This window comes from Schistocerca nitens, chromosome 4 (genome assembly GCF_023898315.1).
Source record: "Schistocerca nitens isolate TAMUIC-IGC-003100 chromosome 4, iqSchNite1.1, whole genome shotgun sequence".
In the NCBI taxonomy this organism is placed as follows: domain Eukaryota; kingdom Metazoa; phylum Arthropoda; class Insecta; order Orthoptera; family Acrididae; genus Schistocerca; species Schistocerca nitens.
The window spans coordinates 551,304,001-551,331,796 of NC_064617.1; the positions used below are offsets into that span (position 1 = coordinate 551,304,001).

Below are 27,796 nucleotides of genomic sequence, written 5' to 3' on the forward strand. Positions count from 1 at the left end.
TTAATTCCTTTAAGCATATCATGCAGTTATTCTTCACTTTCAGTCAGGACAGCAATATCATCACCGAAAACTATCATTGTTATCCTTTCAACTTGAATTTTAATTGAACTCCTGAACTTTTATTTTTTTACATCATTGCTTCTTCGGTACACGTATTGAACAGTAGGGCGAAAGACTATATCTTTGACTTAAACCCTTTGTAATTCGAGCACTTCCTTCTTGGTCGTCCATTCCTATTATTCCCTCTTGGCTCTTGTACATATTGTATATTACCCGTTTCTCCCTATAGCTTACCCCTATTTTTCTCAGAATTTCTAACATCTTGCAACATATTACACGCTTTTACAATGTCGACAATTCCTACTCGCATCTGTCAGCTCTTGCAGTCTTCGGGATAGTGTGGATGATGTTTTTCCGAATGTCAGACTCACACATTCTGCACAAACAAAGTGAATAGTCGTTTTGTTGCCACTTACCCCAATGATTTTAGAAATTCTGATGGAATGTAATCTATCGCTTCTACCTTAATTTATCTTAAGTCTTCCAAAGCTCTTTTACATTCTGATTCCAATACTGGACCTCTCTCTCTGCTGTATGGACTTCTGTTTCTTCTACCACACCAGACAAATCTTCCCCCTCATAGGGACCTTCAATGTACTGTTTCCCCGTGTCCGCTCCCTCCTCTTCGTTTAACTGTGGAACTCTCATTGCACTTTTAATGTCACCGAAGGTTGTTTTGACTGCTCTATATGCTGAGTCAGTCCTTCCAACAATCATTTGTTCTTCGATTTCATCACATTTTTCGCACAGCCTCTTCGCCTCAGCTTCCCTACACTTCCTAGTTATTTCATGTCTAAGCGACTCGTATTTCTGTATTCCTGAATTACCCATACATTCTATCAACCAGATAGGGTTGCCAACTTTGAAAATACCCCAGTAGAGGACATCAACGAAATTACAAATTTTACGCTGATAAACTGTTATTTTATTAAGGAAAGTAACCACAAAATGTATATTTATCAGATTAGTGTAAAATACTGCATTCGTAATTCTTAATATAAGTTCTACGGAGATTGAACTGAGAACATTCAAATGTTAAATATGTAACGTTAACATATTCAGTGATCAGCCAGCACATTATGACCACCGACCTTCTGTCGATATCAACCCGTCCAGGCCGTGGAAGCGTCACCTGGCGAGGAACGATTGCTACTCACACACACGGAACGACGGTGCATCTAGTATCAGTGAGCGTACTGTCCCTGTGGAGAAAGGGGGAGGTGCGCGGTCTATCTTAGTTTGACCGAAGGCAGATTGTAAGGGTCCGGAGGCTCAACACGAGTTTTTCGGAAACAGGACGACTTGTGAGCTGTTCGGAGAATTCCGTGGTGAGTGTCTTCAAAAAGTGGCGAAACCAACGTCAAACCACGTCCAGGCGTCGAGGTGTTGAGCGGCTACCTCCCATGACAGATATCAGACGTCGTAGGCTGGGCAGACTGGCAAAACGATACAGGCGGCGAACTGTGGCAGAAGTAAACTCAGACTTAAATGCTGGGCAGAGTGCAAATGTGTCTGAACACAGTGCAGCGAGCGCTGTTAACGGTGGGCCTCCGCTGCTGACGATCCGTGGATGTACCAGTTAATACCGCCACATCGGCAACTTTGACTGAAGTGGGCACGTCACCATTGGCAGTGGACGTTGGCGCAATGGAAGAGCGTTTTATGTGTGATGAATTCCGATACCTTCCTCATAATGCCGTTGGGTCGGAAGAATTGGGGGCGGGGGTGGAGGGGGTAGGGGCGAATCCGTTTTCTTCCAGGGAAACAGCTCCTTGACACTTGTACGGCGGGACGGTGAGAAGCTGGCCGCGGGTCCATTAAGCTCTGGGGAACATTCATGTCGGCATCCTCACGAGCTCTACTGGTGGAGCTCATGAAAGACACCATGACGGTCAAAGAGTATCGTACATTGATTGCTGACCACGTATAATGATTCATGATGGTCTTCTATCCGAAACGCACCAGTATTTTTCAACAAGATTATGCGCCATGTTACAAGGCAAGGAGTGTGACGGAGTGGTTCGAGGAATATAGTGGCGAGTTCCAATTGATTTGCTGGAGCCCCAACTGGCCAGATCTGAACCCTATAGAAGACATCTGGGATGTGATTGACGTGACATCGGAGACCATCGCCTTCTCCCCGGAATTTACGGGAATTAAGGAACTGGGTGACTTTACCGTATGTTGCCAACTGCCCCAGCGGCCTCCCAAGACCTCATTGCTTCCGTACCACGACGCCTCGCCGCTGTTACCCGTGCAAAAGTAGACATAACGGCTATTAGGTAGGTGGTCATAATGATCAGGCAGCACAATGTATGATTTCATGATTTGGTCAGTCTCTGAAAGAAAGCATGTTTACCTTTCTATTTTGGTTTAGTCAACAGAAACGGTTCAAATGACTCTGAGCACTATGAGGTTATCAGTCCCCTAGAACTTACAACCACTTAAACCTAACTAACCTAAGGACATCACACACATCCATGCCCGAGGCAAGATTCGAATCTGCGACCGCAGCTGTCGCGCGGTTCCAGACTGTAGCGCCTAGAACCGCTCGGTCTCTCCGGCCGGCGTTTAGTCAACAGTTTCTTGTCATTCTTAACAGTTGTAAAAAGATTCATGAAAACTGTAACTAAATGTTGCAACGTACGTATTTCGCCTTGGACGAACAGTTACTCAAGCATGGTAACCATGGGAACACCTTTTGTCATACTATTGGATGAAAGACACAGCCGTTTAATTCACTTGCGAGATGTGCCATTCGATATTACTTAGATGTTAATCTATTTGTTAAACAAACAACTGTGGCTGTATGGCTTTCAGATAAGACGCACAGTGCTAAGTACATATTTAATTTTGAAAGGAACCATATATAAGTACATATAAATGAATGTCAAGTGCTCATCGTTGACAGTTGACTTCTGTTGTCTATGCCGTTGGTTACGAGCTGCTGTTAGTACGGTATATTTTCAAAGAAGCATCTTTCATTGTTGTTGTAATTTTTCAAACCTCAAAGAATTTTCTGTAATATATACATTGCATCAGAATATTTAAATTACATTGGCAAGTGACTTGAGCTATAGTTTAAATAAGGTAAATTCAAACTTACTGCGTTGTCTAACGATAAATAAGTAGTGTCACGAGATAATTATCTTGATCCCGACAAATGAGTTCTAATACAAATTCGTACTTAGACACTTTTATCAGCAACATACATGCTTTACATTATTGTGATTTGGACAGATTAGCGGGAAAATATTAAATATGGGAACGGTTGGGAACCATACAACCATATTAACTGGCAACTAGCAACTGGTGTGAAAGTAAACTCTTAGTATATACTTGAAAGTTGAAATGTATCCGTAGTTACTATATCCTTGCACTCCAGGTGGTTATAATTAAAGCGCACCTGCTTCACGTAGGTCCAATGTGGACTGTAATTATTGTATGGCAGCCAAACGTGTTAGATTTACATTAATACGGAACTAATTTACGCTGAAAAAAATAGTTGTAACTTTGGCCAGTACATCTACATCTACGTCTACACACATATTCCGCAATCCACCATACGGTGCGTGGCGGATGGTACTTCGTATGACAACTAGCATCTTCTTTCCCTGTTCCACTCTCAAACAGAACGAGGGAAAAATGACTGCCTATATGTCTCTGTACTAGCCCTAATCTCTCTTATCTTATCTTTGTGGTCTTTCCGGGAAATGTAAGTTGGCGGCAGTAAAATTGTACTGCAGTCAGCCTCAAATGCTGGTTCTCTAAATTTCCTCAGTAGCGATTCACGAAATGAACGCCTCCTTTCCTCTAGAGACTCCCACCCGAGTTCCTGAAGCATTTCCGTAACACTCGCGTGATGATCAAACCTACCAGTAACAAATCTAGCAGCCCGCCTCTGAATTGCTTCTATGTCCTCCCTCAATCCGACCTGATATGGATCCCAAACGCTCGAGTAGTACTCAAGAATAGGTCGTATTAGTGTTTTATAAGCGGTCTCCCTTACAGATGAACCACATCTTCCCAAAATTCTACCAATGAACCGAAGATGACTATCCGCCTTCCCCACAACTGCCATTACATGCTTGTCCCGCTTCATATCGCTCTGCAATGTTACGCCCAAATATTTAATCGACGTGACTGTGTCAAGCGCTACACTACTAATGGAGTATTCAAACATTACAGGTACGTGCAGTAGGTGCAGATGTGGCACTGTGCAGCATCTCGTCAACGTCTCCACGGACTATATTGAACCAATCGAATAAGTGGCGGTTGATAATAAAATCAACATTACACGTGACTCACTTCTTTGACGTTTTTTGCCTAAGTCCCGTTCCTAATCCATTACATACAGAAATATTTCTATGCGCGTTTTTTTGCGTTCGCAGCACCAGATTTGCACCTGTTGACCAAATCTGTAAGTAATTTTTTTTTCCAGCATAAATCTGCCTACCAATATTCGCTGCCGTACGATAATTCCCGCCCATGCTGCTGGAGTTCCGTGAGTAGCTGCAATTCAGTTACAGCCACCGGGCAGTTTTGCGGAATCACACGAATGTTTTTTAGACAGTCAGACTGAGACGGAGAGTGCGGCGGAGTTGACCGGGCAGCTGTGCACTACCTGCAGAGTGGGGCGCGACGAGGTGCAGCGAGACGGAGCCGCCGCCCGAGCTCTGGCCGGCCAGCGTCACCCGCTGCGGGTCGCCGCCGAAGCGGGCGATGTTGCGCCGCACCCAGCGAAGCGCCAGCTGCTGGTCCTTCAGCGCCGCGTTGCCGGGGGCCGCAGCGTCCCGCGTGCTCAGGAAGCCTGCGGGCACACCAGTCCTCCTGTGCCGTTCCCTGGACGTTTATGGCATAGCGGTAAACAGCCACTCTCACGTCGACACAAGTATCACTGTAACTGTAAGGGTTTTTGAGTACCCTATCTGGTCAGAAGCATCTGTACATAAGGATGTAATGAGGAGTTGAGCATTGTATCTAACGGGAGCTGGTCTGTCACTATAAAGGGAGGCTGAGAGTATTCAGTTTCCAGTAGAGATGCAGCAGTAGGCGAATGGGTCATTAAGAACAAACAGTTCAGTGACTTCGAAGGTGACCTAGTCGTTCGACGTCAACTCACAAGGGAATGGTCCAGTATGACATGTCGAAACCCACGGTGAAATCTTTCACACAGCAACACACGGAAAAAAATGCTTTGTGAAATATTTAGCTGCCAAAGCACACTACTTTTTACCACACGAAGCACGGCTTATAACACTGGTTTGTACATCCCTGCCTAGCGCACGAATCGCTGAATAAGCTGTTGTATCTGTGAGAGGAGGAAGTACAGCCATGTAGCGCGATGTCCAAAGTGCAAACACGCAACTTTTAAGCATTTACACTATACCAAAAATGTCTCAAATCATAAATTTTTACAGTAACTTGTAGTTCATATCGGAAACTGAACTACTGCAAATGTAGTTCAAATGGTTCAAATGGCTCTGAGCACTATGGGACTTAACTTCTGAGGTCATCAGTCCCCTAGAACTTAGAACTACTTAAACCTAACTAACCTAAGGACATCACATACATCCATGCCCGAGGCAGGATTCGAACCTGCGACCGTAGCGGTCGCGCGGTTCCAGACTGTAGCGCCTAGAACCGCTCGGCCAATACGGCCGGCGCAAATGTAGTTCTTACAAAAGTGACTAGCGGAGGAAAGTAACCCAAGTCAGTGTAAAATATTACATTACAGATGACTACCATCAGATGCGACTTTCATTTCTTGACATGAAATATTTTGTAACAATTCCAGTAGAAAATGACTTATGTTAATTTCTGAGCAATGTATATTTTGTTGTGAGATTTAAAACTTTCCCGGCGTACATATTGTTCCACAAAATTTAGGGCTAACTGCCAGATGTTTGTATCTTCCTGCCACAATATCTGCCACCGTCTGATTGCTCATAAAACTCGTTGCTAAATAAAAAATATGTAGAGGAGAGGGTGCGCTCAAACAGCACTGTAATGTCAGCTCCAAACCTATTGCAAATGAGATGTAGTGAATCCACAAGAGATACATTCGTAAAAAGTGAAAACCCGTCAAAACTGATTCTGTGATAGGAACACGAGAAGACAATCGAACTCATATCGTTGCGTCGAGTTTTCATCACGGAGGGCGCGCAGCGCAGCAGAATCGAACGCATTCAAGTGGCACACGCGCAACGCCAAGCGAATCCACCACGTTTGTGCCGGCGGGGCCTTAAATACCAGAGCTCAGTACGTTTTCGCCAGTATCACCTGAAGATTGTCAGAAGAGTCTGCGCCGAAATATTGTGGCAAAAAGTTACAATACATTCGGCAGTTCACCCAAAATTTTGTGAAACAAAATGTATATTTTACTAACAATGACACAGTACCCTATTTATTCCTTGTGGTCTTCACAAAAAGCGTAGTGTTTATTGGATAACAATAACAAGCATTCTCCTCACACGTGGAACACCCGATAGAGTAGAAATTAATGCGTTGAGGCTCTTCGCAGTAATTGCCAGTTTTGCAGGCAGAGTTGTGCTGGAGTAAGAAATGGTCCTAGCTGTTGTTCTGATTATTTTGCTGCATAGGCCGTACATTTGATTAAATTCGGAGAACGTGTTAATGTGCAAACTGACAATGAATAAAAGACAGAAGTTTTTCAACACTGCTCCGCTATTAAATCAGAAATGGAAAAGAGCTATCAGAATTTACGAGTATATCGTCCGACAGTATTCTGAAAAATGCAAATTTCTTTATCGAGAGGCCAAATTACTCTATTAGTTTCAGGTGGCATCCGAAATGTATTGAGTCTTTTCGTCGTCCTCTTCCTCTATACACTGAATTCTGTAAGTCGAAACCAAGAGTTCAACAGAAGCAATGAATTATTTTCTGCAACTACTGAGAAGACGTTTCTGGTCTAATATTGAAAGTTACTCTACCGCAGTTTTCCAGATTTTGCTACGTCGATTACAAAATTTCCTTAATAAAATTGCTATTTTTTTTTAATTTTTGGTCCTAATTTGCCTTCATGTTACTGAAGACAGATCTAAAGCTGCGAAAATATTAATTCACTGATAATTACTATAGACATTGTTGAATGCGAATGTGTCATAGCATACATCGCTCGTAATCATAAAGTGGCGATTCAACGCAGTTCTTGCACGAAGCTGACTGATGATCTTTGTACACGGCATTTTAGGGGATAACAAGAAGGTTCGTCTTGCCGTCAGCTATAAATCTTTCTATAATGGTGAATACTAATGACATGTGGTGAATTCATTTACTTGAAGTAAACTTCGTAATTTTGCGACTCCTTTTTCCGTACTATTTTCTCAATCCGTTTAACCAGGTTGAAGAAGCATGGAATTAAGTAGCGTTCATCTCAGTTGCAATTTAGAGGGCAATCAGTAGCAGTGCATTGACTCTCCTAAGCACCACTAAATCTTCCGAATAGTTTTTCTTTCACAATTTTGTGAGCCTGATTTTGGAGAATATTTCGCAATTCATGTAAATATTTCTTCCATTTATACAATTCACTTTCTGATTTTACGAAACGAGACCGGATACGAGCACTGCTTAACTTCAAGCGTTATCTTCCCGCTTCGTATAACCCAAAACTCCACGGCCTTTTTCTGGCACTGCAAGCAACTACTGAATATATTTTCTTTGGGCTAGAAAGGTATTGCATTTTTATTCTGGAACTAAATTAGCAGTTCAATCATCGTTGAACTACAATTCATGGAATAGTCAGAGTGATTTCCTGTTTGTTCTACTCCTTCCACAATTTCTAACGAAATGTCGACATCATTCGAATTAATGTCTAAGAAATTAATTAATGAGTAACAAATACGTAGGTGTTCCGGAGAAGTAGGTGATTTCTGTTATATCCAACGTTCTTTATATTTCATCTCTGTTAAAGATTAACTGGATTCCAAGTTACTGGAACCTGGATAAAGACAGATGCTATTAACAGGCAGTGCGAACAAAACACAAAGAAAATTGATTCAGTTTTACGTCCATTGTGAACACTCAGTGATACCTTAAAGGCAACTGCTAAGTATTATGGCTGTGAAATAAGATACAAATTAGAGCAACTAGCAGCTGTGAACAACTGCGTACAGACGATGTTTTTTGATCGGAACGTCACTCTAATGACTGATTCTAGAATCACACAAAGGAATGAATACTAGAGACTGCCATTAGCAATTTCTGCAATTTTCTTCTGTTTTTGTTGTGAGACATGACGTTGTATTTTGTGTAGTATTTTTTATATCATTCGAGTTCCGCACATTTAAGTATTGTATTATATATTAAGTCTGTTTGCAACACAATGTTAGTTCTGCAGTTACATAATTTCATGGCTACTGAAATACTATACATTTTTAAAACTCGTTACATAACGTTTGAATGGTAAAGTCATACTTTAGGAGGTACTGTCAGAAGTAAAGCTGTGAGGACTGGGCTTGAGTCTTGCTTGGGTAGCTCAGTTGGTAGAGCACTTGCCCGCGAAAGGCAAAGGTCCCGAGTTCGAGTCTCGGTCCGGCACACAGTTTTAATCTGCCAGGAAGTTTCATACTTCTATGTCTGTGCACCACCTAGTACCTTGGAACAGTAGAAGGTCTTTTGTCATGGAACATAGGATATTTGCAAATTTACTGAGTATCTATTATGTCGCAACAGTTTTACAAAAATCATATTTTCCTCTTTGCCAGATATCACAAACACACAATAAATTACGCTTTGCGAAATGTCCTCTGGTTGAAAAAACGTTGATATGATTATGCTACTTGACTACTTTCTAACGTGAAAAAAAATCATTGTTTACAACATACCATTTATAGACTTATTCAGTACGGAGCTCAGAAGAGAGAAGTCTGAGAAGTTTAAGAAGAAGAGAGATATCACGATTTACTAATAATTAAAATTAAAGGGAGACATAGGCGGTCAAAACTGTGTCACTATCCTTGATAGTGATCAAGATTCATACATATAATAAAAATGAATTTATGTGTATGTTCCTCTTCTTCTCCAAAAGCACTGGATCGATTCAACCAACATCGAGCATATACATGTTACTGTCAGACAACAATTTCTAAGGGGTAAAGAACTACCTACCTACCACAATTCAAGAGATATGACGTCATAGACAACGCAATACGTGAAAAAGTGCCACATCATGTGCGATGTTTAGCTTTATTATTTATGGGCTACTATTTCTATTTGCAATAAATTTCGTAGACAGTATCCATATATGCTGCTAAATGCACCTAAAAAATTATATTGTGGTACCACGCATTATTGAGGACATATAGTGATAAATACTGAGATGGGTGAAAATCTTTCACGTTGTGCATGACGTTCAAATTTATTACTTCTTTGCTAATAACTCTGTCCGTAACATGTTTCGCAGATAATATACACATATGCCAGTGAATGTACCTACACAAATATATCAAGAGCTATGACGTCATAAACACCGAGGCACGTGAAAGAAGTGCTGCATCGTACATGAAGTGTAATCCATTTATCCTTTATTACCGAGACTCTTCTACAGTCGTGACAACTTACAGAAAACCGTGACACCTGGCAGCACTGTTAACAACTTTCAACTGCGAAGCGAAATCGGCTACAGGTGAAATCGTTAGCTATCTATGGATCTACGAAGAGGTATTGCCATAGAGACGCTTACAAAGTCACAGTTGAGACACGTGAAGCAGCTGTGCCTAGCGTACAGAAGCTGTCCGGGATAGTGGACTTACACATTTGTACATGATGCACATTTCTTTGTACGACTGTTTCATGATTTCAGAGGTGTTTTCATGAATAAATGAAACTGAATATTTTTACATTATATTACAAACACAGTAAATTTTGTTTTCATTTGTAATAGAAAATTGGAAATATAAATACCTGGGCAATGACGGGTATGCCAGTTAGTAACATATAAAAACGGAGTTAGTGGTGAGACGTGCTGCCTCATATCAATAGTCTGTTTCTATAAATTATTTACACTGGTTGCCCTGCAATAGGTTCCCCCGCCAGGGGAAACTTCAAGGCGCGTGCCATGGCGGTTGGATTCGGTCAGATTTCGGCCTCGCTTAGGAGAGGTTTGGAAGAGTCAACCTGCCCGAGTGCGGCGTACTGGGGCAGTGTCGAACTTTAAGAGGAAGTGGGCGTGCTCGCTGAAGGCTTTCCGGATGCAATAAGGAGCGGACTGAGAGCACGATCAGCCGCAGGGCACTGGTGCACTGGCTGTGGAAGTGTGCACGGCCAAACTTGTTTATCCCCGGCCAGTATACCGAGCAAGTGAATATGGTGAGCCTCTTTCTGAACACTTGTTCTGAGAAGCATGCCTGTAGCTGCGCAATATTGTTTGGTTTCTTGTTCCAACAGTGTGAAAAATATCACAAAAAGTGATATAGTCGCACAATTCCTTTCTTTCCTGTAAAGGTAAGTAACGCAGTTGAGTATTAGCTGAGTGCAGGCGATAATTAATGTGGGAACTTCAAAAATTTTCCTTTCCCATATCCAAAATATAAATCAGGAGAAACTTGTTAAGTTCCAAAGCAGACGCATGTTTAGAGAAAAAATTTGTATTAAATGGAAATAATAATTTTTCCTCAAATTCCCTAATTACCGCACTGTACCTAATTCGTAATGGTAAGAAACTGTCACTGTACCATAGTAAGTAATAGGAAAATAAATAAGGAGGTAATTAAGAGACCGACCTCGTGCTCTTTACACCGATTACTCTTCGCTCATAAATACGCAGTCGGAATAATTCCAAGTAGTAATATGAAATGCGTTCAATCAGTAATGGAACACGTTTTTCTTCTGAAAGCGGGTTGGTTTCGTTCAGCATCCCAGTACACCAAGTTATTCTCCACCCTTTTGGCTACAAGAAGCTATTTTTCGACATAATCTCCGTTCAGTGCGATGAACTTACGCCACCTTACTGCGAGGGCCTGTATGCCCGCATGGTACCACTGTACTAGTCGACATCGGAGCCAACGTGTTGCCGGAACAGTAACCTCCTCGTCACCGACGTGCTGCTTCCTGCGTAATATATCCCTCAATGGGCCAAACAGCTGGAAGTCGGCGGAAGGTGCGCGATCTAGGATGTAGGGTGGGTGAAAAACATTTCAACGAAGCTTTCTGGGCTTTTTTCTGATGAGCAGTCTTGCGTGATGTCTCGCGCTGTCATGAAGTAGGAGAAGTTCGTTTGCATATCCTTGCCGACGAACTCGCTGTAGTCGTTTCTTCAATTTCCTGAGGATAGCGCCATACACGTCAGAGGTGATTGATGCACCACGAGGGAGTACATCACGCAGTAATCCCTCGTTAGTCGCTGAAGACCGTCGCCATGATTTTACCGGCTGAGGGGACGGATTTGAACTTTTCTTTTGGAGGAGAACTGGCGTGGTGCAACTTCATGAAATGTATTGTTTCTGGTCAGAAGGCATGGAGCAATGTTACATCCCATGTGACCATGTCCGACAAAAAATTGTCATGATCACCCTACGTTCCTCGCGTCTTCTGTTAGGTGGCAAGGAACCTACCGGGCACACCCTTCCAACAGGTGTACGACTGTGTCAGCACTACCAGCACAGATGTTTAGCTCTGTAGTGAGTTGTGTGATTGTGATACGGAGATCACGTCGAAAGACATTGTCCCATGTTCCAACATTGCAGGAGCCAGAGGCGTGTCGGACAGGTTTGTGCGACCTTGTTGCATTGATGACAGACGACTCGCTCAAAGCCTCACCACGCTTTTGTTCACTGCCATGTCTTCGTAAACATTCTGCAAGCGCTTATGAATATGCGTGATGCTCTGGTTTTCCGCCAAGAAAATCTCAAATCCAGTTCTCTGCTGGGACCTGCACTTACGTTGCAGACGCCACATAGAAGGTTATGTATAGCGCCATCACATATCGGAACTTCATGAAACCACAGGGGCTGAAGCGAAAATATTCCACGATGTCCCACAACAAACTGCGCTTTTTTTCAGCCGAAATTGTCCGAGAAAGAAAAAAATGTGTTTTATTCCTTATTGAGCGCCCCTCGTACCTCCAAGCGGCATTGGTACTTACAACAGAACAGTGTTAAACTTAATCGATCGTGGGAAACTACGGCAACGAAGGGTTCGTATGGCCGGATGGATATCCAAGTCCCGCTCGTCCCCGATGCTACTACCGCGCTTCAGCCACCGCATCCCCACGCTCGGGCTTGCTGCAGTGCAGATTTAATTATGTATGACGCTTCTGTGTCGCCCACTCTCATGATGCGATGTTGTGTAGGTATTTACTTTCTCTCTGATTTTATTTAATTACTATTTCACAGTCTGGAATTTTCTACGTATTCAGTTTGTCAATTTTCTGTCAGAAATGAAAATAAATTAAATCTGGTTATTGTGAGTTAGCGAAAACAGTATTCATTTACAAGTATTCGTGAAAACACCTTTGAAATTATGAAATAGTCGTGCAAAGAAATATGCATACTGCACAAATGTAAAAATACAAATCCAGATTAAGAAACATTATCCCTCCGTACAGTTCCTGTACGCTCAGCACAGTTGCTTGGCGTCTCTCCAACTCTGTAGGCGTCTCTATGGTAATGCCTCTTCATAGTTCCATAGACGGCTTATCGTTGTCGCCTACTGCCGTTTTCGTTTCGTAGTTGAAACATTTCAAAAGCTCTCCCAGATGCCAGGGAGACGTTAGTAGTGCAGGAGACATGTATTGAAACTCCACGCATGGTGCGACATTTTTTTACGTATCTCAGTGTTTATGACGTGCTATTTCTTGAACTATGTGTCGCACAATGATGTGTTTCTGTACCTATATTTAACGGCATATGTGATTACTATCAGCGAAATATGTCGCGAATAGAGCTATTAACACACAATTAAAAACTTTGAACGTCAAGCATGATGCAGTTTTCTCCGCACATGAGTGTTTACGATGTCCCGTCTCATGAACTATGTCTTTTACCGTGATATATTTTTATTGGTGAACTTAGCGGCATATGTCGATACTGCGCGAGAAATTTATTGCGAATAGAGTCTAAAGCACAGAAATAATGCATTTGAACGTCAAGCATAATGCGGAGTTTTTCTCCTTTCTCATTGTTTGTGACGTCATATCTCATTAATTACGATAGGTAGGCGGTTCTTACCCCCACAGCGATTGCTGCCTGACTGTAAGGGCTATGTGTACAAAGTTTGATTAAAATCGATACAGTGGTTTAGGAGGAGTTGTGCAACGTATACACATACATACCTACATACGTACATACAGGGTGTTTCAAAAATGACCGGTATATTTGAAACGGCAATAAAAACTAAACGAGCAGCGATAGAAATACACCGTTTGTTGCAATATGCTTGGGACAACAGTACATTTTCAGGCGGACAAACTTTCGAAATTACAGTAGTTACAATTTTCAACAACAGATGGCGCTGCGGTCTGGGAAACTCTATAGTACGATATTTTCCACATATCCACCATGCGTAGCAATAATATGGCGTAGTCTCTGAATGAAATTACCCGAAACCTTTGACAACGTGTCTGGCGGAATGGCTTCACATGCAGATGAGATGTACTGCTTCAGCTGTTCAATTGTTTCTGGATTCTGGCGGTACACCTGGTCTTTCAAGTGTCCCCACAGAAAGAAGTCACAGGGGTTCATGTCTGGCGAATAGGGAGGCCAATCCACGCCGCCTCCTGTATGTTTCGGATAGCCCAAAGCAATCACACGATCATCGAAATATTCATTCAGGAAATTAAAGACGTCGGCCGTGCGATGTGGCCGGACACCATCTTGCACAAACCACGAGGTGTTCGCAGTGTCGTCTAAGGCAGTTTGTACCGCCACAAATTCACGAAGAATGTCCAGATAGCGTGATGCAGTAATCGTTTCGGATCTGAAAAATGGGCCAATGATTCCTTTGGAAGAAATGGCGGCCCAGACCAGTACTTTTTGAGGATGTAGGGACGATGGGACTGCAACATGGGGCTTTTCGGTTCCCCATATGCGCCAGTTCTGTTTGTTGACGAAGCCGTCCAGGTAAAAATAAGCTTCGTCAGTAAACCAAATGCTGCCCACATGCATATCGCCGTCATCAATCCTGTGCACTATATCGTTAGCGAATGTCTCTCGTGCAGCAATGGTAGCGGCGCTGAGGGGTTGCCGCGTTTGAATTTTGTATGGATAGAGGTGTAAACTCTGGCGCATGAGACGATACGTGGACGTTGGCGTCATTTGGACCGCAGCTGCAAAACGGCGAACGGAAACCCGAGGCCGCTGTTGGATCACCTGCTGCACTAGCTGCGCGTTGCCCTCTGTGGTTGCTGTACGCGGTCGTCCTACCTTTCCAGCACGTTCATCCGTCACGTTCCCAGTCCGTTGAAATTTTTCAAACAGATGCTTTATTGTATCGCTTTTCGGTCCTTTGGTTACATTAAACCTCCGTTGAAAACTTCATCTTGTTGCAACAACACTGTGTTCTAGGCGGTGGAATTCCAACACCAGAAAAATCCTCTGTTCTAAGGAATAAACCATGTTGTCTACAGCACACTTGCACGTTGTGAACAGCACACGCTTACAGCAGAAAGACGACGTACAGAATGGCGCACCCACAGACTGCGTTGTCTTCTATATCGTTCACATCACTTGCAGCGCCATCTGTTGTTGAAAATTGTAACTACTGTAATTTCGAAAGTTTGTCCGCCTGAAAATGTACTGTTGTCCCAAGCATATTGCAACAAACGGTGTATTTCTATCGCTGCTCGTTTAGTTTTTATTGCCGTTTCAAATATACCGGTCATTTTTGAAACACCCTGTACTTAGACGTACAAATTACATACCTACAACGTATACACATAGATGCTATTTTATAATATGTGTTGTTTTCCTCTTTTCCGTTTGCCTCTTTTATCATTTGCAGGCAAGCTTCAGTCAATTAGCTCACGCATGCCTGGCAAATTAAATAATGCAACAGTTTCACTGTAAAGATCTGCACCATCTTAGAGGTAACATGTCTTTCATCATCATTTCATCCTCATTACCTGGCAAGTCGCCGTAGTGGCGTTAAAGAACTTGTGGAGCGGCGGACGAACCGCTCCGCGAGGGGTCTCCCGGCCACTAATGCCATACGCTCATTATAATTATTATTACCTATCCAATGAAGATGCTCTAATGTAGCGGGAATAGTACATTCCTTATTAAGGACGCTTATGCGGTTGCTAGTTATATCTGCGTTTGTTCTGGTTTACGAATCGGCGATAGCAAGCTGTTTCCATTTTAGATGGACTATTATTTATTTTTAAATTTGAACCTGTGGATTCATTACGTAGTTCATGTTGTGGCGTAATAGTCCTGCGTTACGAACTACACGTTAAGAACGTGAATGAGGGGAGCTGTGTTACGTTAGATCCTAATATTCGCGGTTTTTGGAAATTATTTGAATTTCGGAGAAAAGCACGAATGATTTCATCAAAGAAAATATGGTTATGAAATAAGCAAAATGTTATACATAATATCTATGGGCCACGTCACACGCTTTTCCAAAATTAGTTATGTGTTTTTTGGTCGATTATTGATGAGTAAATCCGTTTTCCAAAACCACATCACTATAAAAAATGTACTGCACATCAAGATAATAACACTATAGTCGACATAATCGTCTTGATTCAGCAACTGCTTAGATAATTGAGATAATTCTCATTTCCTGTTCTGTCTCTCATTGGCATATTTTTAATTAGCATGTTTCGATCACTTCGGATCAACTTCAAATCTAAGTCGTTGTGTCAGCAGTCTGTCTTGTATATTCAGAAACACATATCATAGTAGTCTGAATACGTTTTTAATTAGATTACATGTTTTGTTCACTCTGGATCATCTTCAGTTCTAAGTACTGCGCCAGCAGTCTGCCTTTTCTATTCAGAATCATATGTCGGTAGTGTTTCTGAGGAGAATAAGACGGATTGCTCACGCAACTACTTAGATCTGAAGATGAATCAGAGTGATCGAAATATGCTATATAATTAAAAATGAACAACTGAGACGAAAAAATATGTGATTATTATCTTAACAAGATAACTACGTTTATTCAGACTGACTTAATATGGTTTGTCTACTGATTCGAAACCGATAACGTAATTACAAATATATTACGACAGATCTTTGAAAATAGTTTTAAGATTCCTGTTGTTTCCCGAACGGAGACAATATGTGTAGAACTAAAACCGCCAAAATGAAGAAATTATGATTACAATCGACAACTGCGTACATCTAAATTGTCAAAGCAATAGCCGGCTGCGGTGGTCTCGCGGTTCTAGGCGCGCAGTCCGGAACCGTGGGACTGCTACGGTCGCAGGTTCGAATCCTGCCTCGGGCATGGATGTGTGTGATGTCCTTAGGTTAGTTAGGTTTAAGTAGTTCTAAGTTCTAGGGGACTGATAACCACAGCAGTTGAGTCCCATAGTGCTCAGAGCCATTTTTTTCAAAGCAATAATTTTCGGCAGATTGCGGGCATTACAAGTCAGGAAAACACTGATACACTGACATGGAATATTTTCGGGTGTCCAGCTGAGTTGAGCGCTCCAATTTATCGCCCGAGGTTTCGCTACTGACTGCTCCTTGTTCATCGCGTGATTCGAACAGAACTCTTTGTGTGTTCTTTCAGTTTGGTCTCCAACCAGATGTAATTCGAAGTAAGTTGTAATCTTGCTCCTGTTGCACACTATAAGACGCAGATAAATACGACACACCACGAAGGAATTATCCGAATGTGACTTAAATCTGTAGATGAGATTGACATGTAGAGACAAACGGAGCACTACAAATTTCAGAAAAAAATGGATGAATTATTCAAGAGAAAGAGCTTCACAAATTGAGCAAGTCAATAACACGTAGGTTTACCTCTGGCCCTCACGTAAGCAGTTATTCTGCTGGGCATTAATTAGTAGAGTTGTTGCATGTCCTCTTCAGGGATATTGTGCCGAATTCTCTCCAGCTGGTGCGTTAGATCGTGAAAATCCCGAGCTGGTTGGAGGGCTCTGCTCGTAATGCTCGAAACGTCCTCAATTGGAGAGAGATCCGGCGATCTTGCTGGCGAAGGCAGTGTTTGGCAAGCGCCGGGACAAGCAGTAGGAACGCGGCGTAGAATATCGTCGACGGCCCGCTGTGCTGTAGGATGCCGCGAAAGAAAACCAAAAGGACCTTGCTATGAAAAGAAATGGCACCTCAGACCGTCACTGCTGGTCGCCGGTCAGTATGACCGCACTAACTCCAAACACATCTTCTCTGGTTCTCAGGGCTCGTTTCGAATCTGGACTCAGCACTGGAAACAATTGTACTCCAGTCAATGAGATTCCAGGCCGAAGACGTGTCCGTAGACGTCCAGGAGAGCGGTAGATGGCCAACCTGACAGTCGCCCGTCTGCCCGAGCATCAGGATTTGGTGGTGTGTTGTGCCACTTCTTTTCATAGCAGGGCCCTCTTTGTCATCCGCTACACCCTTACAGTACAGTGGTACGTCAACGATGATCTACGCTCAGTTTTGTTGCCCTTCATGGCAAGCCATCCTGGGCTTACACCTCAGAAAGATAATTCCCTCCCGCACCCGGAGAGACCTTCTACTGTTTATCTTCGTGCTTACCAAACCCTCCCAATCTATGCCAAACCGAGTAACTGCTTGAATAGGGGCCAGAGGTTAACCAACGCGTTACTGACTTTCTCAATTTGTGAAGCACTTTGTCTTCGATGAATCTTCAAATTTTACTGAAATTTTAAACATTTGTTTATCTGTAGATGTACATCTACCAATATCCGTCCCATTCAGGTAACTCCTTCGTGGTGCTTTTTTAAAATGTTTTTAGTTTGTAGTGGAATCCACAAGCCACACTGTTTCTTCTCCAGATTCTCCTTGGAGACTGGGTTGTCAGCATTAGTTTACTGTATTTGTTTTTTTTTTTTCATTCGTTTGCTGTTTCTTCTGATTTGGCTGGACTTCACACGTTACCCATCACGTCCGACAACCCGTTATTATTGTTGTCTTACCCTAATTTCTTTGCTTCGATTTTTTATGCCTCCTGTCATTGTGCTGTTATTCCACGAAACGTACATTTATCTAATTCTGACGTTCAATATCGTAGTGATATATTTATATATTGAGTGCCATATCCTGTGTATTGCGTTTTCCTTCAATTGTAACATAGGCTCTGGTTTATCTATTTTACCGACGCCATTACTGCGATGTACATGCTACTTTTGTTGTCCCAGTGACCATTACTCCCGTGTCACTATTGAATATACCTCGCCAGTGGTAGGCGATTATATAGAAGTATATAATATTCTCAATTTCTGATTTACTACGTGTTATAAGCTTCCTAGTCTGTACCCGAAATAGTACCTAGTTCGTTTAAGCCACGTACTAGAAAAGGGTAGTAATGGGATAGAGAAACTCTAGTTGGGCAAGTATAGGGTTTCTAGCTCCAACATATGCCTTACAACCAAGGGAAAACTCCCCAAAGCCTTGGTCGGCATTGTAGTACTTTTTATTTACACAGTCCAGTCACAAAAGTGTAACCACCGTATATGCTGGGCGTCAACGTGCAATAACCACTCACGCACAGTGTGTGGTATCAAACAAATGGAGGACACATAAAGTGTGTCAGAGGAAAGAGTAACACTCCAGTCGTTATCGTAACGCGGAAAAGGATAAATTTACGTGGCGTGCTAAAAGGCATGATAATTGCCTTTCAGGCCAACGTTTTAGCACTTCCAAAACGGCTAAGTTTGCAAACTGTTCGCGTGCCGAGATGGCTAAAGTATATCGTGCATGGAAAAATGGCTCTATTAAATACCGACGCCGAAGCAACTGTGGCACACCACCGGTCACACATGACTGGAACGAAGGAAAGTTGCGGAGATGTGTGCGGGCGAATAGACATGGAACTTCTGAGAACTGACTGCCCAGATGAACCAAATTGCTACCAATAGTGTCTCCTCAACGACCGTTCAGGGAACGTGGCTGCGTAAGGGCCGCTGCAGCAGGCGCCTGTTTCATGCACCCATGCTGACTGTTGTTCATTGGCGACAAAGACTGCAATTTGCACGCCAATACCGCAAGAGGACTACCACTGAACGGCGCCAGGTGCCATTTTCAGATGAATCTCTTTTTATGATCCATCGGACACTTGTCATTTACGGCGTGAAACGTCTGAAGGCAAATACCCTTCAACAGTTAGTGATCTGGGGACTTTTCTTGGCATTCCCTGGATGATCTTGTCATTTTGGAAGATCCAATGGATCAACAAAAGTATGTATCTATCACATTGGTGATGATGATCACCGCTACATGCTATTCGTTTCTCAATGGTACGACGGAATCTGCCAGCAGAACAATGCAACATGTCACACAACTCTCACGTTACGTGAGGAGAATGAGAGTACCGCACTCCATAGATTTAAACCCAATCGAGAATCTGTGGGACCATCTCGATTGAGCTGTTTAGGCCATGGCTGCTCAACAAATAAACCTAACGCAGCTGGCCGCGGCACTGTACTCGGCATGACTCCGCATCCCTGTCGATAAATAACAGAACCTCAGTGACTCTCTTCCTGCACATCTCGAACCATTCAGCGCCGCAAAATGTGGTTATTCAGGTTGTTGTCAGGTGGTCACATTAATGTCAGAGGACAATGTATTTTATGGACATATGTAAGGATAGATATTCCAGTATTTGATTGTGTGTAACTAATGTCGACATACGCTCCACGCCTTCACAGTGACTTGCCTCTCTTTATGGGAAAAAATGGGGACGTTATCGGAATAAAGGGGAATAGTAATGCTGCTGAGCGCAAGAAGAAGACAGAATCGTACCGAGCGCCCCCAGGCGGTAGTTGACGGTGACCAGTATGACGCCGTAGGAGACGAGGAAGTCTGGCCCGTACTGCTGGTCCGAGCCGCCGCCGAAGATGAACCCGCCGCCGAAGACCCAGAAGAAGACGGGCAGCTGGGCGCCCTCCTGCGGCACCCCCGGCACGTACACGTTCAGGTAGAGGCAGTCCTCCGAGCCGGCCCCGTTCTGCTGCACGCAGTCGCTGCCGTAGCGCGTCGCGTCACGAACCCCGGACCAGCAGCGGGCCGGCCGCGGCGTCTGCCGAGGATTGAATCGATCATTATTGAATGGGCGTTATTCCAAAACCGGTGAAAATGAGATCAAACACTAGAAATGCTTCAGTTACGTATTTGCTCATTTCTATTTGCAATGGGCTTTATTCCCGCCGTCTTTTTGAACTGTGTGGCCGCATCATTTCATACTCCACTTTAGAAAGATCTTCATTCCTGCAATACAGCTTCTGGTGTTAGTTTCTTTAACTACAGTTTGTCAAAATGCAGGAATTGTCTACCGCAAGCAGCAGTGAGCTTTCAGGTCAAGAAAAAGCTAAACGGGCAGGAGAATAGTGATTAATATTTGTGTAATATTATCAAAGATTCACGTGTAATGGTTTGCAAATACACAACTTGTTGCGAAGAAATTGTAAGCACCAAGTAACCCGGGAGCCTTGCAGAAACGTGTTACAATCTAACCTTGTTACTTAAGAAAATATTACTTCTACGATCAAACTGAAGTTTATCCTCGTTTTGTTATGGTTGCGTAAACAATGCTGTAACAAGATATCAAAGGGAAACAAGTTAGTACGTCCGCAAAACTGTACAAATGTAATACAAAAAATGAATGAGACATCTTTTAGTCGAGTCTTATTGATTGTAAGGGTATATCTCGACCACTGATATCAGGAAGAGGTGACTCCTCACAAAAGATCGCATTGTGCCAGTTACAAGTACTTTTAATAATAATTAATGCTACGAATGTTGAACTCTGCAGAAAAACTTTCATGCATGTATTTCGAATAAGTGCGAAAAGAGCACGGAGACTACAAGACCTTATTCTTCTAGATAAATCTCATAAAGATAAGAGATTTATAGGATATAAAAATCTCTCTTTGTCTTTAGAATGGCAGAAACTAATACATGAGTACATAACTCCTTTCCAGTGAATGTTTCTTACTACAGTCCACTTTAGTACGGGTAGCTTGATCCTAATCAATATAAGTAATGCATGATACACTACTGGCCATTAAAATTGCTACACCAAGAATAAATGCAGATGATAGACGGGTATTCATTGGACAAATATATTATACTAGAACTGACATGTGATTACATTTTCACACAATTTGGGTGCATAGATCCTGAGAAATCAGTACCCAGAACAACCGTCTCTGGCCGTAATAACGGCCTTGATACGCCTGGACATTGAGTCAGACAGAGCTTGGATGGCGTGTACAGGTACAGCTCCCCATGCAACTTCAACACGATACCACAGTTCATCAAGAGTAGTGACTGGCGTATTGTGACGTGCCAGTTGCTCGGCCACCATTGACCAGACGTTTTCAAATGGTGAGAGATCTGAAGAATGTGCTGTCCAGGGCAGCAGTCGAACATTTTCTGTATCCAGAAAGGCCCGTACAGGACCTGCAACATGCGGTCTTGCGTTATCTTGCTGAAATGTAGGGTTTCGCAGCGATCGAATGCAGGGTAGAGCCACGGGTCGTAACACATCTGAAATGTAACGTCCACTGTTCAAAGCGCCGTCACTGCGAACGAGAGGTGACACCCCATACCGTCACGCAGGGTGATACGCCAATATGGCGATGACGAATACACGCTTCCAATGTGCGTTCACCGCGATGTCGCCAAACACGAATGCCACCATCATGATTATGTAAACAGAACCTGGATTCATCCGAAAAAATGACGTTTTGCCATTCGTGCACCCAGGTTCGTCGTTGAGTACACCATCGCAGGCGTTCCTGTGTGAGATGCAGCGTCAAGGGTAACCGCAGCCACGGTCTCCGAGCTGATAGTCCATGCTGCTGCTGCAAACGTCGTCGAACTGTTCGTGCAGATGGTTGTTGTCTTGCAAACGTCCCCATCTGTTGACTCAGGTATCGAGACGTGGCTGCACGATCCGTTTCAGCACGGCATTCCGTATTACCCACCTGAACCAACCGATTCTATATTCTGCTAACAGTCATTGGATCTCGACCAACGCGAGCAGCAATGTCCTTATACGATAAACCGCAATCGCGATAAGCTACAATCCGACATTTATCAAAGTCGGAAACGTCATGGTATGCATTTCTCCTCCTTACACGAGGCATCGCAACAACGTTTCACTAGGCAACGCCGGTCAACTGCTGTTTGTGTATGAGAAATCTGTTGGAAACTTTCCTCATGTCAGTACGTTGCAGGTGTCGCCACCGGCGCCAACCTTGTGTGAATGCTCTGAAAAGCTAATCATTTGCATATCACAGCATCTTCTTCCTGTCGGTTAAATTTAGCGTCTGTAGCACGTCATCTTCGTGGTGTAGCAATTTTAATGGCCAGTAGTGTATATTTCCGGAGAAACATCCGACATAAAGAATTTCAAACAAATCTACTTCTGGGAGACGGTGTCGATTTTGATACGATAACGGCATACGCCAGCTGTGGGATACCAGATCTAATGCTAATGGTTTCAGCTTCTTCTGGGAACTATTCGCGTAGTGGGTCAAATGGGTCTGAGAACAATGGGACTTAACATCTGAGGTCACGAGTCCCCTAGAAATGGTTGAAATGGCTCTGAGCACTATGGGACTTAACATCTGAGTTCATCAGTCCCCTATAACTTAGAACTACTTAAACCTAACTAACCTAAGGACATCACACACATCCATGCCCGAGGCAGGATTCGAACCAGCGCCCGTAGCGGTCGCGAGGTTCTAGACTAGTCGCGTAGTGCATAGCTGCCACGGCGCCATCTGTCTCTACCCATTAATAGGGAATGCTTACAGCTGGAAGGGGTAGTGTGATGCAAACGTTTGAAACAAGCAAGTAACCATGCCTCGGAGGTGCACGCAGGTAGTGCGTACCTGCTCGGCTGTTACAGTCTCCATATTTATAAATTTGACACCAGTTTCGTATCACTAGGCAAGTCATTTACAGGGTGCTTATCTAAAAGTGGTGTTGTACTGATTATTCTGTAAATAAAACATAGATCTAGATCTGGAAATTTTATATGTCAATTCAATTCTGAAATGATGGGAGATGGAGGACAACAAAACATGCAACAAAAGCTTCAGAAATACAAAAAAATGGCTCTGAGCACTATGGGACTCAACATCTTAGGTCATAAGTCCCCTAGAACTTAGAACTACGTAAACCTAACTAACCTAAGGACATCACACACACCCATGCCCGAGGCAGGATTCGAACCTGCGACCGTAGCAGTCCCGCGGTTCCCAGAAATACAGACTTCAGTTTGGACCCTCAGTAATATTCACATGTAGCTTTCACGTTCTATAACATATACATGTTCATTCAATTTTCCTGCTGCTGCCTCTTCACCCTCTACAGTTTTTTAAAAGATCAGAAGTTTGAAAGAGGTCAAATTGAGGCCTTCCGAGTGGCGGGATGGTCATCTCAGAGAATTGCCGTACTAGTTGGGCATATTTCGTCGGTTGTGCAACGATACACGTATCAGCGGTCAAGTGAGAACTCCCATACCCGCTGATATTCTGAACATCCACATACCACAGACGCCCACCAGGATCGTCGTGCTGTAAGAACAGCAGCGGCAGATCGCACAGCTACCACAGTATAGATACGAGAGCTTGTACCGTAGACGTGTCAACACGAACTAATGCGAACTGTTTATTAGCAGTGAGACTTCTAACCCGTCTGCCACTCATGCCACAGCATCAACATGCATGACGGACTGGTGCCGTTTTATACACATCAGAAAAAGTTTTGCATTATCCCGGTTCCCAGAATTTCTCAAGATAGACGTTGACTGTGGATATTATATCGCAGACACAGCCCCTTTGACCAGAGATGTCACTAAACCCGCCCAAAGATATAAACAACCATGTATGAGCAGCGCCTATTAGACGGAGGGGCTCCGACAGCCCATCAGTTCCAGTCATTCCACCATGAAGCAGGTACACGGCTCGTGTTGTCTGTAGTTCAGCCATGCTTAGACGGTCAATACCGCAGTTCGATCACGTCCGCATTGTTACTTTGTGCCAGGAAGGGATTTCAATATGGGAAGTTTCCAAGTCTCTGAGTGAACCAAAGCGATGTTGTTCGGACATGGAGCAGATACAGAGAGACAGGAACTGTCGATGACATGCCTCGCTCAAGCCACGCAAGGGCTGCTGCTTCAGTGGATGACCGATACCTACGGATTATGGCTCGGAGGAACCCTGACAGCAACGCCACCATGTTGAATAATGCTTTCCATCTAGCCACAGGACGACGTGTTACGTCTCAAATTGTGCGCAATAGGCTGCTCTCGACGTCCATGTCGAGGTCCAATTTTGCAAAGACGACACCATGCAGAGCGGTACAGATGGGCCCAACAAATTGCCGAATGGACCGCTCAGGACTGGCATCACGTTCTCTTCAACGATGAGTGTCGCATATGCTTTCAGTCAGACAATCGTCGGAGACGTGTTTGGAGGCTAACCCGGTCAGGCTGAAAGCTTTAGACACACTTCCCAACGAGTGCAGCAAGGTGTAGGTTTCCTGCTGTTTTGGGATGGCACTATGTGGGGCCGACGTCTGCCGCAGATGGTCATAGAAGGCGCCTCCGACCGATAGTGCAACCATATCGGAAGAATATTGGCGAGGCATTCGTCTTCATGGACGATAATTCACGCCCCTATCATGCAAATCTTCCGAATGACTTCCTTCAGGAAAACGACATCGCTCGACTAGAGTGGCCAGGATGTTCTCCAGACATGAATCCTACTGAGCATGCTTGGGATAGATCTAAAAGGGCTGTTTATGGACGACGTGACCCACCAACCATTCTGAGGGATCCACGCCGAATCGAGTCGCCGCTGAGTGGGGCAATCTGGACCAACAATGGCTTGATGAACTTGTGGATAGTATGCCACGACGAATATAGGCATGCATAACTACGAGGGGACGTGCTAATGGGTATTAGAAGTACCAGTGTATACAGCAATCTGTCCACCCCCTCTGAAGGTCTTGCTGTATGGTGATACAACATGGAATGTATGATTTTCATGGGCAATAAAAAGGGGGGAAATGATGTTTATGTTGACCTCTATTCCAGTTATCTGTACAGGTTCCGGAACTCTCGGAACCGAGGTGATGCAAAACTTTTTTTGATGTGTGTAGAATCACTTGGAAGTGAGAATGGCGCGTCGTGGTCTTTAGCGAGGAAAGCAGATTCTACTTGAACATTCGACGTAGACCTGGTGAACGCCGTTTCGTAGCGCGTTCTTCCAAGACACATTGGCCGCGTTCCAAGCTTTATGGTCTGGGTTACGGTAAAACATCAACTTTAGTTTTGCCTTAGTGTTTCTGAAAGGACTAACTACCGCACGGTACATGCTGCATATTGTTAGACCCGTTCTCTTGCCATCCATGCAAGGTGACATGTTGTTCCAACAGGATAATACTCGTCCACACACTGCCTGTGAAACTCAATGTTCTAGACGTTCAGCAACTTCCCTGGCCAGCAATATCTCCGGTATTGTCTGTAATCGATCACGTGTGAGATATAATGTGACGAGAAGTGACACGTATGATTCGTCAACCCACAACTCATACATAACTATGTGAACAGCTGGAGTAGGCGTGGAGAAAAATATCTCAGGACAATATTCGCCACCTGTGCGATCAACTGGATGCCAGAGTCATCTCCTGCATAGCTACCGATGGAGGCTACACCACTTACTAATAATGTGTTTCAGCATGGGTCGATACCTGGTACCTCTAAACCTCTTGCACTACTTATCTATTAATGTAATCATTTCACGTAATCCATATGCACTGTTGTAAGGATAAGTCTTGAGTGACTTGAAAACCTCTAACAGAGTGTACTAATTTTTTCTGGCTGTGTATTGTGCTAAATACTTCAGTATTGCCTTTGCCCTTCCTCAGGTGGGAGCTTGTGGAAATGTGAAGAGTTGAAAGTAAAGCTAAATTCAGGACTGCGGGAGTTACAGATGATAGAGTAGCACGGAGGGCTGCATCAAATCAGTCCTCGGACTAGAAACTACACCAGGAACATATGGCATGTGTACATTTTTTACCGCACCCAGAGACATTAACATACGCGTAAAATAGGATAAAGCGGCAGTTGAGGGACAGTTGAGTGAGTAGGGAAACAGTAATGGCGTTTGTCGAACTGGTTGGTGGCAGGATGTGTGAGAGGCATAAAAGTCACAGTAAATCACTGTATTAATTAATTGCTGCTGTGGAAATTAACCCAGACTGTTTGAGATCGAGTTGGAATATTTAAAAAGTAACTGCTACGGAGGATATTTGTGATATGCTATAATTTTTCAGAGATATAATATTATGGTTTGAAAAGTCTTCCCTTACTGGTATATTTAAACCGATTAACACTAGCACCACTAAGCTCGGATCAGTCACTTGGATGTCTAAGGATGGGGGGAGGGGGGGAGGCAAAAATCAAAAACTTCCCTCTCATTCTTTTCACTTTTTAACACTTTTTTGTTTATTTGTTTGTTTTGTTTTGATTTTATATCGAACTATGAATTTCCTTACTGGGTTGCAGCACACTTTCCATAGTTATCAGGAACATTATAACGTATTCACATACAATAAATAAAGTAATGAATATGAGAAATGTTATTATATTTTTATCATGAAACTAACACTTTCATATACATCAGACTTCATTAGGAAATCATAAAAGAACGGGCAATAGCAAACCACAAATAAGAAACCAGAATATCAAAGAAATTACAATTTAGTTTTTCCTTCCTAATCACTTTCACTTTCAGTTTCACAATCTTTGCATATAATTGTTTTTGCAGAATGAGTGGAACACACTTACTTGGAACACTTGCAGCAAACTACAGACACTGTTGTCATCTAGCCTTTTTCCTATATAGAGTTTCCACTCTTCAATCAGATGTGACATCTTCCTCTTGAATAAAATTCAACAGATTGAACAGTTGCAGTAATGCTGGGCAGCGTTTTCCCTAGAACACATTCCACTGCAGAGATGATAGACTTTTGTAAACCCATGATATTCTTTGCTCTCTCTTCCACAGCTAGCCTAACGAGCTGTTGGCCTAATTCTAGCAGATACATCCTTCTTACGTTATGCTTCTTCTTATTCCAGTTTGGGTAGTTTATCATGAAAATTGTTCAAGCAGTGAAACAGGCAATATCTATCAAGGTGAAAAAGAGAAATAATGGCCCTCGTTTTACTGAATGATGTCGCGTCATTTGATCAATGATGTCTATGCCCCCTTTGGTTTCATTGAAGTAGAGATGGGGGTTTGTCTTTATTTCTTTGTCTACTCATCCACCTTTTTATCATTGTATTGTGTGGAAAGAAGTAAATCCTCAGTAGGCTTCAGTTTGGAGATGTATGAAACCAAGGTAACAGGTGCGTTGCCTGCTTTCCGATCTGTGAATAAGAATATACTCGTAGCGCTCGACCTTGCGTCTTCTTTAGCTGTTCTGGTATGTGTTTTCTGTTTCTCTTCAATGTTCCCACCAAAGATAACTTGTCATCATTGTAAAGCTCCTCGGCTAGGTCAATGGATGTATAATAACGATCTGTTGTTATATTTCTGCCACTTCCTGCCAGCGGATTCACT

General features: G+C 43.2%; 1 protein-coding gene across 1 annotated transcript in view; it reads right to left on the reverse strand.

Moving 5' to 3' along the window:
* Nucleotides 1-27,796, reverse strand: part of LOC126251380 (juvenile hormone esterase-like) — a 119,500-nt gene that overhangs the window by 76,763 nt on the left and 14,941 nt on the right. Inside the window, exons 4-5 of the mRNA XM_049951765.1 lie at nucleotides 19,959-20,235; nucleotides 4,685-4,870 (exon numbers count right to left, since the gene is read on the reverse strand). Of these exons, the coding sequence (XP_049807722.1) occupies nucleotides 4,685-4,870; nucleotides 19,959-20,235 (463 nt within the window). The remainder of the gene's footprint in view (nucleotides 1-4,684; nucleotides 4,871-19,958; nucleotides 20,236-27,796) is intronic.